Below are 17,089 nucleotides of genomic sequence, written 5' to 3'. Positions count from 1 at the left end.
TATCCCCGTAATCGTGCCGACCCATAGAATAAAGTTAACATGTTATTTACGCTGCATAGTAAACGGCGTAAATTTATAACGTGAAAATTAATGCTGGAATAGCTGCTTATTTTCAATTCTCTCCTAAAATAAAGTTAATAAAAGTTAATCAATATGTTATAAGCATCTAAAAATGGTACAATTACAAAATACAACTCGTCCCGGAAAAAACAAGCCCTTATACGGCTATGTCGACGGAATAAAAAAAGAGTTACGACTCTTGGAATGCGACCGTGGAAAAACAAAAAATAATCCTTGGTCATTAACGTGCAAAATGGCCCGGTCATTAAGGGGTTAAACAGAACCACTAATGAAGAAAAATAAAAAAGATGAAGGCTTACCCATGGAGGTGTTTGTATGAGTGAAGTGACCCACCGAGTGTTGAGGCACCATCAGGGTATATGTAAGCTGTGCGGAGTACATCAGGGCATATGTAAGCTGTGCGGAGTACATCAGGGTATATGTGAACTGGGCGGAGTACATCAGGGTATATGTAAGCTGTGCGGAGTACATCAGGGTATATGTAAGCTGTGCGGAGTACATCAGGGCATATGTAAGCTGTGCGGAGTACATCAGGGTATATGTGAACTGGGCGGAGTACATCAGGGTATATGTAAGCTGTGCGGAGTACATCAGGGTATATGTAAGCTGGGCGGAGTACATCAGGGTATATGTAAGCTGGGCGGAGTACATCAGGGTATATGTAAGCTGTGCGGAGTACATCAGGGTATATGTAAGCTGTGCGGAGTACATCATTGTATATGTAAGCTGGGCGGAGTACATCAGGGTATATGTAAGCTGGGCGGAGTACATCAGGGTATATGTAATATGCGCAGGGTACATCAGGATATATGTAAACTGGGCGGAGTACATCAGGGTATATGTAAGCTGTGCGGAGTACATCAGGGTATATGTAAGCTGTGCGGAGTACATCAGGGTATATGTAATATGCGCAGAGTACATCAGGATATATGTAAACTGGGGAGTACATCAGGGTATATGTAAGCTGTGCGGAGTACATCAGGGTATATGTTAGCTGGGTGGAGTGCATCAGGATATATGTAAACTGGGCGGAGTACATCAGGGTATATGTAATATGCGCGGAGTACATCAGGATATATGTAAACTGTGGAGTACATCAGGGTATATGTAATATGTGCGGGTACATCAGGATATATGTAAACTGTGGAGTACATCAGGGTATATGTAATATGCGCGGAGTACATCAGGATATATGTAAACTGTGGAGTACATCAGTGTATATGCAAGCTGTGAGGAGTACATCAGGGTATATGTAAGCCGTGCGGAGTACATCAGGGTATATGTAAGCTGGGCGGAGTACATCAGGGTATATGTAAGCTGTGCGGAGTACATCAGGGTATATGTAAGCTGTGCGGAGTACATCAGGATATATGTAAACTGGGCGGAGTACATCAGGATATATGTAAGCTGTGCGGAGTACATCAGGGTATATGTAAGCTGGGCGGAGTACATCAGGATATATGTAAGCTGTGCGGAGTACATCAGGGTATATGTAAGCTGGGCGGAGTACATCAGGATATATGTAAGCTGTGCGTAGCATAAATACGGTCAGAGTACGGATGCGTATCCATAGCCGCCCATATTTACGGAAGCGCCCATAGACTTCTATGGGAGAGTCCCTGCTGTAATTACTGATGAAAAATACGGTCGCGTGCGTGGGGCATAAGAAACTGCAGCTGCATCCCCCTCCTCTCTGTTTACAGTTTTTCACTAGATGGAACTTGCACGATCAACGATATATCCAGTGAGTCGGCGCTCATTTACACGAGCCGACGCACGCTGTACGGGGATGAGCGATGGTTAATACGATGGTCCGTGCTCGTACAGTTTACGTATTGTCGGCAGCACATCCCCTGTTTGTACGCTGTGGACAACGAGGATTTTTTGGGACGCATAAAAGATGTGATCAGCTGACCAATGAGTGCAGTTTATCGTCTGATCGTCGCTGCCCGTGATCGAAAACAAGCGCTCGTATGATTATCGGCATTGGTAAAGGGGTCTTAATGTCAATAAAAGGTTTTTTTTTTATATCACAACGTTTCTAAGCATTTTCTATAGAACTTGATGGAAACCCATCGAGCCTAAAATAGACCCATCCTGGAACCCAGGGGTATAAACAGGCTTTTCTTTACAGCCGAGGTCTTGATGACGTCATTGAGACCGCGCGGTGATCGTGTATTATAATTATTATAGATTGTGGGAGATCAAACATCAGGATATAGTTTTGTTGGCTTTAGCGATGGTTTGAACATTTGGTGTACTTCTTCTATTAGCCACAAGGGGGCGATACATAACCTGGAAGAACGCAGTGCGGGAGCCTTTTGGTTTTTCTTGGCTTTTATATTGTGGGGCTATTATATAATCTATACCAGTGGTTCCCAACCGGGGTGCCGAGAGCTGTTCAGGGGTGCCGCGGCTCAACCACGGCAAAAAAAAAAAAAAACACAATTTTTTTTTAATTTTTTTTTGCTACAAGCTCCGCCCCCGACGTTTTAGCAGACGTGACGCGCGGACGTCTGTTACAAGCACCGCCCACAGCTTCCCACTAGAAGCCTGACGGAGGGAGAGGAGCCATTAACACTGGGCAGGGTAAGTGGGTTTTCTTTACTTTCTTAGCAGTTGTGTGAGAAATGGAGCCAGGGGAATGTGGGTAGTTGTAGTTCTCTCCTCTTATACCTCCTCCCTGTAATGTCCTCTGATATCCCATAATAACAGCCTGGACATGCTGGGAGTTGTAGTCCTCTCCTCTTCTACCTCCTCCCTGTAATGTCCTCTGATATCCCATAATAACGTCCTGGACATGCTGGGAGTTGTAGTCCTCTCCTCTTCTACCTCCCTGTAATGTCCTCTGATATCCCATAATAACGTCCTGGACATGCTGGGAGTTGTAGTCCTCTTCTACCTTCTCCCTGTAATGTCCTCTGATATCCCATAATAACGTCCTGGACATGCTGGGAGTTGTAGTCCTCTCCTCTTATACCTCCTCCCTGTAATGTCCTCTGATATCCCATACTAAGTCTGGACATGCTGGGAGTTGTAGTCCTCTTCTCTTATACCTCCTCCCTGTAATGTCCTCTGATATCCCATACTAAGTCTGGACATGCTGGGAGTTGTAGTCCTCTCCTCTTATACCTCCTCCTGTAAACTTTCTCTGATATCACATAACATCCTGGACATGCTGGGAGTTGTTGTTCTTATACATCCTTATTTATTCCTTCCCCAGGGGTAATCACACTTTCTGTCTGTGATGGTCCCTTTACTAGAGGGGCAGATGGTTATTTTATCGGGGGGCGGGGGGACTGAGGCTGATGGTGGCTTTACTGGAGGGGGCTGATGGTCATTTTACTGGGGGGACGGAGGCTGATGGTGGCTTTACTGAGGGGTCATTATAATGTGAGTGGGGGGCTGACGGTCATTACTGTGAGTGGGGGGCTGACGGTCATTACTGTGAGTGGGGGGCTGACGGTCATTACTGGGAGTGGGGGGCTGACGGTCATTACTGGGAGTGGGGGGGCTGACGGTCATTACTGGGAGTGGGGGGGCTGACGGTCATTACTGGGAGTGGGGGGGCTGACGGTCATTACTGTGAGTGGGGGGCTGACGGTCATTACTGTGAGTGGGGGGGCTGACGGTCATTACTGGGAGTGGGGGGCTGACGGTCATTACTGTGAGTGGGGGGCTGACGGTCATTACTGGGAGTGGGGGGGCTGACGGTCATTACTGGGAGTGGGGGGCTGACGGTCATTACTGGGAGTGGGGGGGCTGACGGTCATTACTGGGAGTGGGGGGGCTGACGGTCATTACTTGGAGTGGGGGGGCTGACGGTCATTACTGTGAGTGGGGGGCTGACGGTCATTACTGGGAGTGGGGGGGCTGACGGTCATTACTGGGAGTGGGGGGGCTGACGGTCATTACTGTGAGTGGGGGGGCTGACGGTCATTACTGGGAGTGGGGGGGCTGACGGTCATTACTGGGTGTGGGGGGCTGACGGTCATTACTGGGAGTGGGGGGCTGACGTCATTACTGGGAGTGGGGGGCTGACGGTCATTACTGGGAGTGGGGGGCTGACGGTACATTTTCGCTGCTGCGTGTCTAGAGATCATATGGATTATTAGATGTTTTATTTCTGTATATTTGTACTGCATTGTTGCAGCTCATCGTCCTCCAGCTGCGGCCTTTCATTTCCATGACGACTGCTCCACTTTTCCTTTGCTCCAGTTTTAAATTTCCCACCTTTGTCTGGATTACGGATTCTCTGTAAGGTTCTGTGCACACGACCTATTTTCAGGCGTTTTACGCCTCGAATCACGCCTGAAAAGACGGCTCCATTACGTCTGCAAACATCTGCCCATTGCTTGCGGGATCTGCTGCGGGTAGCTCTTCTGTTGCCGCATTATTAAATAGATCATTGATGTCGCTGTTCTGGTAATTGATGCCGCGAGGATCTATTGTATTCATTGATGCAGCGTGCGTTAATTACTGACATCCGGCAATCTCATATCTTCACCGTCAATGTCATCACTTTCTTGTCACTTGCATTGGTGGCATCAGTCAGTATAAAACCGCTCCGTTTATCCTACGTCACCTGTGATTCTGCTGAATTGTCACCGTCTCTTATCTGCTTAACTGATTGTATGTCTCTCAGCAGCGTTTTACATCATCATGAAACCACCCCAGAAAAGCTCGTCCCGCAGGAAGTCGGCGCAGCCGCAGAAGAAACCTGCAGCTCCTCCTCAATCTCCGCCAAGTAAGAGAAAGTTGCACCTTGATCATCTTATCACTCTCATTATATATTTTATTTTAAAAATGAATTCCAGATAACCTCGGGTCGTGTAATACTAGATTGTAATCCGTTTCTCAGCTTTATATCTTAGAGGGTTCGTTTCTATGCAGGTAAAAATCTGTTACATACAGAAATTTCTGTAGCACAAGGCCGCCACTAGGGGGAGCAAACTGAGGACTGATTTATATAGGCACAACAGGAGCTGTATGCATGTGCACAATCGTCTCCCCCTAGTGGTGGTTGCAGGAAGCACGTTACTATATGGCCCTGGGAAGGGAATCTGAGAACACAGCTCACACCCATGAAGATATATTATGAAATGAGGGATCTAAGAATTTCCAACCTGCAGTCCGACCGCTCTATTCATTCCCTATGTGATCGACGGAAATAGTCAAGTTTGACTGCTCTTTGCCCAATTATGCACTCTGCCGTGAGCGGCTCCGCGCAGGCAGGCGCGATGTTGTGACGTCAATTTCTGAGCCTTTTTTCTACTCCGTTTATGCAGCGTGTGGATGAGACGTGTTTTATCTCATCCACTTTGCTGCTACTGTATTATGCTGCCGATTTTTCCGCATTATAATACAGGTATACGCCGTATTTACGCAATGTGTGAACTGACCCTAACCTCTCCACCCACCCCCCCCCCCCCACCCCCCGGCCAGTACCCGCAAAAATGTTCTTGCATCAAACCGGTCCTTGGTGCAAAATAGGTTGGGGACCACTGCCATAGAGAATGACTTGAGTGACCACCACTCTGGGACCCGCACTCTTGTTAACAACCCGCAGCGATCCGGCATTTATCACCTATCTTGTGGATAGGTGAAAAATTATTTTCGTGGTACAACCCCTTTAATCAGGTATCAATGGGACTTGATGGACCCCAAATTATCAGTCATAGAAAAGTATCTAAAATTTGAACGTCCACATTTATATCCTTTTTAGGTCCAACATTCTGTGCTGATTAATTTCTTAATGTAGTTTTACAGCAGTGTGAGCACAGTTTTCTGAAACGGAGCTCTAAATCTCCTGCGTAGACAGTTACATGGTATAATTTTGTCTCCCTGCAGCCACCACTAGAGGGAGCTCACTGCATACTGTTTTGTTACCAAGTTCAATGTACAACCATATACAATGAGCTCCCTCTAGTGGTGGCTGCAGGTAGCATGTTCTGTTTTAAATCTGTTTACCTGATGTTCCTTGGGGGACATTAAGGTAATAGGCCATGTTCACACAGGGCAGATACGCGGCGTAAAAGTACACAGCGTATTGGCCCTGGGCTCCGGAGGTAATTCTGGCTGAAAAACTGCAGTTTTTCGGCTGGAATGTCCATAGAAGGTAGAAAAAAACCAAAAAAACCCATACTTACCCGTAGCCATGGTGACGTGTCCCTCTGATGTTCTGCAGCAGTCATATGGGATGAGACATCATCCCTGGAGGCCGGGTTGAACGCAGGAGCAGAGAGATCTGGGTAAGTTTGGCGGGTTTTTTTCCGCTGCGTCTGGATGAGATTTGTTTGAATCTCCTCCACTCTTCTGCTTCTGTATTACGCTGTGGAGTTTCCGCAATGAAATCCGTTGCCGAAAATCCGCCGTGTTTACCCTACGTGTGACCCCGGCCAGACAGTGAATTTCCATGTAGCGGGAGATTCATTTTCAGCTATGATTATGGATTTCTTTCTTACAGGTAGAGGGGAAACAAGTCACAGACCGAGCACACAACGAAGAAGACGCTACCGCCCAGGAGCCCGTGCACTGATGGAAATAAGAAAGTACCAAAAATCAACCAATCTGCTCATTCAGAAAACCCCGTTTTTCCGCCTGGTGAGTGGATGTGTCCTCTGCGGCTGCTCCTCTTTATTGTCGGTGATATTCCCCTTTTATTCTTGCAGGTGAGAGAGATCTGCCTGAAGTATTCCCGCGGCGTGTTTTACTACTGGCAAAGCACCGCACTTATGGCGCTACAAGAGGTCAGTATCTCATACAATGCACTGTCCATGTAACGCATGGGTCAACCAGAGAGGGAGCTGCTCTTTGCAGTGGTTCACTACTCAGCCCCCGCCCCCTCTAACACATCCATATGCCCTAGCGGGACATTTGCATAGGGGTTGTGATGCATTGTGGGAGTTCCAGAGGCCAGACCCCCCCCCCCCCCCCCACCATCACTCTAGCTAACAGCTCATAAAAGTGAAATCTGATCAGTCCTTCGAGCTGTGTAGTAAATTATACCGGGAGTGCTGTCACTTTAAGAGGGACTAATGCTCTTCTGTATCCACAGTCAGCTGAGGACTTCCTCGTGAGTCTCTTTGAAGATTCTTACCTCTTCAGTCACCAGGCCAATAGAGGCACTCTCTTTGTGAAGGACATGCAGCTCGCACGGAGAATCCGAGGCATCCCGTATGAACTGTGATAACGCTACCGTTTTATCTCTCACGATTTGATGAAGAATGATCACGTGTAAATAGTTTTATATTAATGGAGAAAATCTATTGGGAAATACAAGTTTTACCATTGCATAAAAGATCCAGTTTGGAAGAGTAAACCGGCTTTAGCGCCCCCTCCTGACACTGGTTACAGTGGAGGTTTTTTCTTTGTTTTATCTGTTCATGGGAAAGTTGTTACAACCAATATGGCTGCCGCTGCAGTTTGCAGGGTGGTAGTGCAGTAGTTTTTCTGTCCAGCTATGTAATGGGTTATAGGGGTCCAGGATGTAGCACAGAAAATGACCACAAGGCGGCACTGCTGGACAAAACCGCTAACAAAGACGCTGGACACAACCGCTAATGAAACCTGATCTGGCCGACCTTCTAATTGTTCTGCTGAGTTTATGATCCGCTTCCTGTTTTTATTCTGTGAAGATTTGTTAATTTTTTCAAATAAAAAAAAAATGTATATTATAACTTTGATCTTCATCATTTTAGACTAATCTTCATAAGGGCTTGGATATGATCAATGACTCCAGCTTCGCTGTAGTTCAATACTCTTGCTCTGTCCCACCCCCATTCTTTACACTGCAGCTATGCTTGTTCAGAGTGTTTGCTGTGTGGGTGGGTGTGTGGGTTGGGTCCAGAATTATTTGGGCAGTGACACAATCTTCATGATTTGGGTTTTGCTGCCACCACATTGGATTTGAAATGAAACAACTGAGATGCAATTGAAGTTGAAACTTTCAGGTTTATTTCAAGGGGTTAAACAAAAATCTCCTGTGAAAAGTTTAGGAATTGCCACCATTTTTCTACACAACCTCCTCATTTCAGGTGATCAAAAGTGATTGGACAAATTAACATTACCATAAATGTTTTTTTTAATACTTTGTAGAGAATCCTTTGCAGGCAATGATGGCCTGAAGTCTGGAACCCATGGACATCACCAGACGCTGGGTTTCCTCCTTTGTTTTTTTTGTTTTTTATATTTCAAATTTTTTATTTTCAAGAAAAGAAATGGGGATACAGAAAAAGAAAAGGGGGTGACATGGGTACAGAAAAAGCCCATGAGGGCCGATCATTTCAACCTATATTTCAACAACAATAAGTAAATATGCAATCAAAGTCCTCCCAACATAGTACCATCAATACACTACAAGCATTAGTATAGCAAGACAGGAATACCAGCATTACACCCTCATCCGCCCCTCCATCACCCACATCTCAGTCAATTCTTAGTAACGATTGATTCAAATAGGGAAGTAAACGAAGGGTAGAAGGACAAAAGGAAGGGGGGGGGTATAGGGAAAATCTTAAGAGGGAGAAGGGGAGATGTTCTCCCCTCACTCCCCCCCCCACAGCACATCACAGACCAGAGAGAACTCAAGAGCTCCCTGGTTCTCCACTAATCAGTTCACCCATGGCCCTCTTGTATCTGCCCGACTTGCAGAAGTCAAACCAATAGAACCAGGTTTTCTGAAACTGTGTTGCTCGTTCGGGTGCGGAATGGAGCAACTCCTCCATTCTCCGAATTTCGTGATTGCGCTCCAGCCATTGTCTAGTCACAGGAGGCTCAGAGGATCTCCAACCCCCCGAGAATACAAGCCTTAGCTGCGTTCAGCAAATGTCTCACTAACATCTTCCTGTAGCGCCCCACTGGTATATCGTGGTGGTGCAGCAAAATCCATGCCGGATCATCTCCCAGCGAGATTCCTGTGATCTCCAGAATGATATCTTGAACCTCTGACCAATAGGTGCGAAGGTTCTCACAGCTCCAGAATATATGTAAAAGCGTTCCCTCTTCTCTGCCGCATCGCCAACATAAAGGAGAAACATCCGGGAACATTTTATGTAGCACATGTGGGACTCTGTACCAACGGAATAGTATTTTAAAACTGGTTTCCTGATAGGCGTTACTAATAGACGCCTTATGTGTGAGGAGCATGATCTTTTCTTTTTGCTCTTGTGTTAGAGTAATCTGAAGATCTCTTTCCCATTTCGTAATATATGGTGGGATGAAATCCTCAGCAGGAGTGAGCAGCACGCAGTAAAGACTGGACAGGGCCCGTCTCACATGCCCCGTTTGAGAACACATAGTTTCAAAGGAAGATAGAGCTCGGTCATAGGAAGCCGGTGTAGGTAGTCTTGACAAGTAATGAGTCAACTGTAACGCCTGCCATTGGGACGCGTCCGGGAGACCCTCTGGCTGGGAACGCTCTTCTCCACGCAGCCAGGGCCGCCATCAGGGGGGTATTAGGGGTACTGGTGTGAGGGGCCCGGCCAAACCTAACTGAAAGGGTGGCCGGGCAACTGCCGCGACATTCTTTTGGTAGGAAAAAACGGGCCCTTGCAATGGGGCCCGTTTTTTTCACCAAAAGAATGTCGTGAGCTGCTGCGGGCCCCCTCCCCATGGGGGGGCCGTCAAACCGGCCGCGCGCGACCGATCGCGCGCACAAGGAAACTCCCGCGCATGCGCAGTCACGAGCGCGCACCCACGAACGGCCGCACTCGAGACCGCCGGTGCGCGCACCCGCGAACGAAGTTCGTGCAGCCACGGTCACACATGGACAAAACTTACCTGGAGCCTGGCTGGAGGTGAAGGACTGGACGTCTGGACCGAAGACCTCGCCTGGAAGACATCGCCGGAAGAGGACTGGAGTGGGAGCAGCTCTTCTGACACGGTGAGTAAATTATCTCAAAGTGCTGTTTATGTATGGCCCTGTTCACACAGTATTTTGCAGGCAAAAAAAAATCTGCCTCAAAATTCCTTAAAGAATTTTGAGGCAGATTTTGACTTGCCCACACTATCTTGCCGCGTTTTTTGCCCGCGGCGATTGAGGACAGCAAACAAAAAACGCAGCGAAAAATGAATTTTCTGCCTCCCATTGATTTCGATGGGAGGTCAGAGGCGGAACCACGGCAAGAAAGGACTTGCTGCTTTTTCTTTTTTCCGCGACTGGCTCCCATTGATTTCAGATTAAATCAATGGGAGGCGGTTTTGGAAGTTTTTTGGTGCTGATTCTGACGCAGTGTCCGAGTCAATATCAAGGCCCAAAAACTCTGTGAACTGGGCCTTATTGTTAGGGCTTATTCAGACGAACGTGTAATACGTCTGTGCAACGTGCGTGATTTTCACGCGCCTCGCACGGACCTATGTTAGTCTATGGGGCCGTGCAGACCGTCGGTGATTTTCACGCAGCGTGTGTCCGCTGCGTAAAACTCACGACATGTCCTATATTTGTGCGTGGTTGGCGCATCACGCACCCATTGAAGTCAATGGGAGCATGAAAATCACACCCAGCACTTCCACAGCAGTATAAACTATGAATGAAAACAGAAAAGCACCACGTGCTACAAACATACAAACAAAGTGTCATAATGATGGCGGCTGCGCAAAACTCACGCAGCCGCGCATCATACGCTGCTGACACACGGAGCTGTTATGGACCTTTTGCATGCGCAAAATGCCACGTTTTTTGCGCGTGCAAAAAGCACACGCTTGTGTGAATCCGGCCTTAGGGTAGGAACACACTAGGCATGAACACTGCGGATTTTATGCAACACATTTTATTGTGGAAACATTGAGATCAATGGTGACGGAAACATCGCTAATGGTTTCCGTTCGTCACCGTTCCGGCAGGTTTTCGGACGGAATCAATAGCGTAGTCGACTGCGCTAAGGGTGACGGAAGCTGTGCTGTCACTTTCACTTTCCGTTGCGGGGTTCACCCGACGGAAACCTCAGACGGAACCCCGGAACGGAAGCGAACGGTGATGTGAACAGGCCCTAACACAAAAGTTTTGTATTTTTTTAAGCTGGTTCACAAAAAAAAAGAATTACAAATTCTACTGGACCAACTGCCTATTTAGAGACCGGCAGCAGCTCCAGGAGCGACATCATAAGGGTAGGAACACACTAGGCGGATATGCTGCGTAAAACTGCACATGTTATCCGCCCCGGTAGCCGCAGGGAATTCCGACAGCAAAACCGCACCAAATAGTGGCGCAGGTTTCGTGAGGCTTGTCCGCTGCGGGAATCCTGCAGGGAAAAAAAAGTTTAGACTAGTCCTGGTGACGAATCTCTCTCTTCTGAACGTAGCCCCGCCTCCTGGGATGACGCTGTAGACCATGTGACCGCTGCAGCAGTCACATGGGATGAAACGTCATGACAGGAGGCCGGGCTGCGCTAAGAATAGAGGATCGTGTCACCAGGACTACGGCCGGGGCAAGTCTAAACTTTTTTATAAATTTAAAAAAGTGCCTTTTTTTTTCTCATGTGTGATTTTTGCGGCAGAACCGCAGCATTTCCGCAACAGAGGAGCGGCGATTCCACAGAATAAATTGACATGCTGCGGCTTAAAAAGCCAAAAGCCGCACTGCAGGTCCATTATTTTTGCAGCGTGTGGATGAGATTTGTTCAAACCTCATCCACTCTGCTGCGACTGTAATACGCTGCGGATTTTCCACAATAAAATGTGTTGCATAAAATCCGCAGTGTTCATGCCTAGTGTGTTCCTACCCTAAGGCCGGATTTACACGAGCGTGTGCTTTTTGCGTGCGCAAAAACGTGGCATTTTGCGCATGCAAAAGGTCCATAACAGCTCCGTGTGGCAGCAGCGTATGATGCGTGGCTGCGTGATTTTCGCGCAGCCGCCATCATTATGACACTCTGTTTGTATGTTTGTAGCACGTGGTTCTTTTCTGTTTTCAGTCATAGTTTATACTGCTGCGGAAGTGCTGGGCGTGATTTTCACGCACCCATTGACTTCAATGGGTGCGTGATGCGCGAACAATGCACAAATATAGGACATGTCGTGAGTTTTACGCAGCGGACACACGGACACACGCTGCATGAAACTCACTGACAGTCTGCACGGCCCCGTAGAGTTAGATAGGTCCGTGCGAGGCGCGTGAAAATCACGCACGTTGCACGGATGTATTACACGTTCGTCTGAATAAGCCCTAACAATAAGGCCCAGTTCAGAGTTTTTGGGCCTAGATATTGACTCGGACACTGCGTCAGAATCAGCACCAAACAACTTCCAAAACCGCCTCCCATTGATTTAATCTGAAATCAATGGGAGCCAGTCGCGGAAAAAAGAAAAAGCAGCACGTCCTTTATTGCCGCGGTTCCGCCTCTGACCTCCCATCGAAATCAATGGGAGGCAGAAAATGCATTTTTCGCTGCGTTTTTTGTCTGCTGTCCTCAATCGCCACGGGCAAAAAACGCGGCAAGATAGTGTGGGCAGGTAAAAATCTGCCTCAAAATTCGGTGCGCGGTTCCAGGCGGTTGCAGGTGCGCATGCGCGGGAGTTTGCGTGTGCGCGCGATCGTTCGCATGGGCGGCAGTGTTTGACGGCCCCCATGACGACCCCCATGCTACCCAGGGCCGCCATCAGGGAGGGGTATTATGGGTACTGATGTGAGAGACCCGGCCAAACCTAATTGAAAGGGGGGCCCGCAGCTCACGACATTCTTTTGGTGAAAAAAACGGGCCCCATTGCAGGGGCCTGTTTTTTTTCTACCAAAGGCAAGTCGCGGCAGTTGCCGGGCCCCCCTTTCAATTAGGTTTGGCCGGACCTCTCACATCAGTACCCATAATACCCCCCCTGAAGGCGGCCCTGGGTAGCATGATATAGTGCTGGACGGAGTACCGTTAACAGGCGGTGCCACGGTAGGGGGGCCCAGAAAACTTAGCTGTAGGGGGCCCTGAAATTCCTGATGGCGACCCTGCACGCAGCCATGCATTGCCCCTATAAAAATGACTTAATCTAAAATGCCCCTGCTGTACCCATATCTTAAAGGTCTGATCTGACAGACCTGGTGTAATGATAGGGGTAGGGAAACGGACAAGTGAGCCCTAATCTACCCGCCACTCTGTCCCTGCCTACTTGCAACGACCCGCCCTAGGCGACGGGGTACAACTGGGCGGCGGTCCCTACGCTCAGTAAGTGCACAAGATAAACATACAAGGGAATATAAAGCAAAGGGAAAGGGGCAGTTGCCCACGGCAACACCGTGAGCAACAGAGTGGTGAACGAGCCAAGTCAAACCAGGAGAGCACGAGGTACAAAACGCAGAGCAGATGAGTCGTCAGAAAGCCAGGGTCAGAATGGAGCAGGATCAAATTGTTCGGAGCTGTAGCTGGGCCAGGAAACCACACGGAAAGAATCACAAGCAAGGAGGAACAGGAAAGGCAGGTATAAATAGACAGAGGGCTGGAGCTAGCTGAGTCTGGCCAGGCTGCGATAGGCTCTCCCACTCCTAAGCCTGCCAGCCTGAGTGGTGGAAGCTGGAGTCAGTCTCAGAGAGATAGACTCAGGTGAAGACTGATTACCTCTGGAAGTTAACCCCGAAGCTGTGCCTGGCAGATCCTTTACAGTACCCCCCACCCCCTTTTATGAGGGGCCACCGGACCCTTTCTAAGTGGACCTGGTTTACTGGGGAAACGAAGGTGGAACTTCCTGACCAATACCCCAGCGTGAACATCCCGGGCGGGTACCCAAGTCCTCTCCTCAGGCCCGTATCCTCTCCAATGGACCAGGTACTGGAGGGAGCCTTGGACCATCTTGCTGTCCACAATCTTGGCCACCTCGAATTCCACCCCCTCAGGGGTGAGAACGGGAACAGGAGGTTTTCTCGAGGGAGCTAAGGACGGGGAGCAGCGTTTAAGGAGGGAGGCATGAAACACGTCGTGTATACGAAAAGATGGGGGTAACTCCAGCCGGAAGGAGACAGGATTGAGGACTTCAATGACCTTATACGGCCCAATAAACCGGGGAGCAAACTTCTTGGACGGGACCTTAAGACGCAAGTTCCTAGATGATAACCACACCAGATCCCCGACCACAAAGAAGGGGTTAGCAGAACGTTTTCTATCAGCCTGAGTTTTTTGTACGCTCTGGGACGCCTCTAGGTTCTTCTGAACCTGGGCCCAGACTGTGCACAGTTCCCGATGAACGACCTCTACCTCGGGATTGTTGGAACTACCAGGTGAAACTGAGGAGAACCGTGGATTAAACCCAAAATTACAGAAAAAGGGGGAGACCCCTGACGAGTTACTGACCCGGTTATTAAGGGAAAATTCAGCGAGGGGAATGAATGAGACCCAATCATATTGACAGTCAGAGATAAAACACCTTAAATATTGTTCTAGAGATTGATTAGTCCTCTCAGTTTGGCCATTGGTTTCAGGATGGAAAGCAGAGGAGAAGGACAGATCAATCTCCAACTTCTTACAGAAGGCTCTCCAAAACAAAGAAACAAATTGTACCCCTCTGTCCGAAACAATATTTACAGGGACCCCATGGAGACGCAGGATGTGTTTGACAAACAAGGTAGCTAACGACTTGGCGTTGGGTAGTTTCTTGAGGGGCACAAAGTGGCACATCTTACTGAAGCGGTCTACTACCACCCACACCACCGACTTGCCTTGGGATGGAGGCAAATCGGTGATAAAATCCATGGAGATATGTGTCCAAGGTATCTGGGGAATGGGCAACGAACGTAGTAAGCCCGCTGGTCGGGACCTGGGAGTCTTGGACCTAGCACAAACCTCACAAGCGGCGATGTAGGCCTTAACGTCTTTAGGCAACCCAGGCCACCAATAGTTTCTGGCAATGAGGTGTTTGGTGCCCAGGATGCCTGGATGACCAGATAGTGCGGAGTCATGATTTTCCCTAAGTACCCTTAGCCGGTATTGCAGGGGAACAAACAGCTTGTCCTCAGGAAGGTTCCCGGGAGCTGAACCTTGATCAGCTGCAATTTCAGAGACTAAATCAGAATCAATAGAAGAAATGATTATACCGGGAGGCAAAATACAAGCAGGATCTTCCTCCGAAGGAGGGCTGGCCATGAAGCTACGCGACAGTGCATCGGCCTTAATATTTTTAGACCCAGCCCTATAGGTAACCAAAAAGTTGAATCTGGTAAAAAATAGCGCCCATCGAGCTTGTCTCGGGTTTAGCCTCCGGGCAGATTCTAGGAAAACCAGATTCTTGTGGTCGGTAAGGACCGTTACCTGGTGCCTAGCCCCCTCCAGGAAGTGGCGCCACTCTTCAAATGCCCATTTAATGGCTAAGAGTTCGCGGTTGCCAATATCATAGTTACTCTCAGTGGGCGAAAACTTCCTGGAGAAGTAGGCACAGGGGCGGAGATGGGTGAGGGACCTGGTACCCTGGGACAAGACAGCACCCACTCCCACCTCGGATGCGTCAACTTCCACGATAAATGGCTCCATTTGGTTGGGCTGAACCAGCACCGGGGCCGAGATAAAGCACTTCTTAAGGACCTCAAAAGCCTGGACAGCCTCTGGAGACCAGTGGAGGAGATCAGCACCTTTGCGAGTGAGGTCCGTAAGAGGCTTAGCGATGACCGAGAAGTTAGCAATGAATCTCCTGTAATAATTAGCGAACCCCAAAAAACACTGTAACGCCTTCAGGGAGGCAGGTTGGACCCATTGCGCCACAGCCTGAACCTTGGCGGGGTCCATGCGGAATTCATGAGGAGTGAGGATTTGACCCAAAAATGGTATCTCCTGTACCCCAAACACACATTTTTCGGTTTTTGCAAACAGTTTGTTTTCCCGAAGGACCTGGAGCACCTTCCTGACATGCTCAATGTGGGAGGGCCAGTCCTTGGAAAACACCAGTATGTCAACAAGGTACACTACAAGAAATATCCCCAGGTAATCTCTCAAAATCTCATTTATGAAATTCTGGAAGACCGCCGGCGCATTACACAACCCAAAGGGCATGACGAGGTATTCGAAATGACCTTCGGGCGTGTTAAACGCAGTCTTCCACTCATCCCCCTCTTTGATGCGGATAAGGTTATACGCCCCCCGTAGATAAAACTTAGAGAACCATTGGGCCCCCTGAACCTGATTAAAGAGATCAGGAATCAAAGGAAGGGGATACTGGTTCCTTACAGTGACCTTATTCAGGTTACGGTAGTCAATGCATGGCCTAAGACCACCATCCTTCTTCCCTACGAAGAAGAAGCCAGCACCTACCGGAGAAGTAGAGGGGCGAATGTAACCCTTGGCCAGGCATTCCTGGATATACTCTCTCATGGCTTCACGTTCGGGACAAGAAAGATTAAATATCCTACCCTTAGGAAGCTTAGCTCCTGGTACCAATTCGATAGCGCAATCGTATTCTCTATGAGGAGGTAACACTTCGGAGGCCTCCTTAGAGAAAACATCAGCGAAGTCCCGAACAAACTCAGGTAGCGTGTTCACCTCCTCAGGGGGAGAAATAGAATTAACAGAAAAACATGACGTCAAACATTCATTACCCCATTTGGTAAGCTCCCCAGTATTCCAGTCAAACGTGGGATTATGCAACTGCAACCAGGGAAGGCCTAAAACCAAATCGGACGATAATCCCTGCATCAACAGTACAGAGAACTGCTCCAAATGCATGGAGCCAACAAGGAGTTCAAAAACAGGGGTATGCTGTGTAAAATAACCATTAGCAAGAGGAGTGGAGTCGATACCCACTACCGGGACAGGTTTAGGCAAATCAATCAAAGGCATAGCAAGAGACATAACAAATTCCACAGACATGATATTAGCAGAGGACCCTGAATCCACGAAGGCGCTGCCGGTAGCAGACCTACCACCAAAAGAGACCTGAAAGGGAAGCAAGATCTTATTACGTTTCATATTTACGGGAAATACCTGTGCGCCCAAGTGACCTCCCCGATGATCACTTAGGCGCGGAAGTTCTCTGGCTGCATTCTTACGCTTAGGACAGTTGTTCACTTGATGCTTGTCATCCCCACAGTAGAAGCAGAGACTATTCT

At 48.4% G+C, this 17,089-nt stretch overlaps 1 protein-coding gene across 1 annotated transcript; it reads left to right on the top strand.

Moving 5' to 3' along the window:
• The first annotated feature begins 2,390 nt into the window (after positions 1-2,390).
• On the top strand, positions 2,391-7,760 carry LOC142761191 (histone H3-like centromeric protein A). The gene is made up of 5 exons (XM_075864387.1): positions 2,391-2,670; positions 4,730-4,828; positions 6,548-6,684; positions 6,753-6,830; positions 7,139-7,760. The coding sequence occupies exons 2-5, from the start codon at positions 4,744-4,746 to the stop codon at positions 7,268-7,270; spliced, it is 432 nt and encodes a 143-aa protein (XP_075720502.1). The 5' UTR covers positions 2,391-2,670; positions 4,730-4,743; the 3' UTR covers positions 7,271-7,760.
• The last annotated feature ends 9,329 nt before the right edge of the window (positions 7,761-17,089 follow it).

This window comes from Rhinoderma darwinii, chromosome 4 (assembly GCF_050947455.1).
Source record: "Rhinoderma darwinii isolate aRhiDar2 chromosome 4, aRhiDar2.hap1, whole genome shotgun sequence".
NCBI classification, from domain to species: Eukaryota; Metazoa; Chordata; class Amphibia; order Anura; family Rhinodermatidae; genus Rhinoderma; species Rhinoderma darwinii.
The sequence above is the reverse complement of the archived record's forward strand: the minus strand, read 5'-3'. Positions and strand labels throughout refer to the sequence as shown.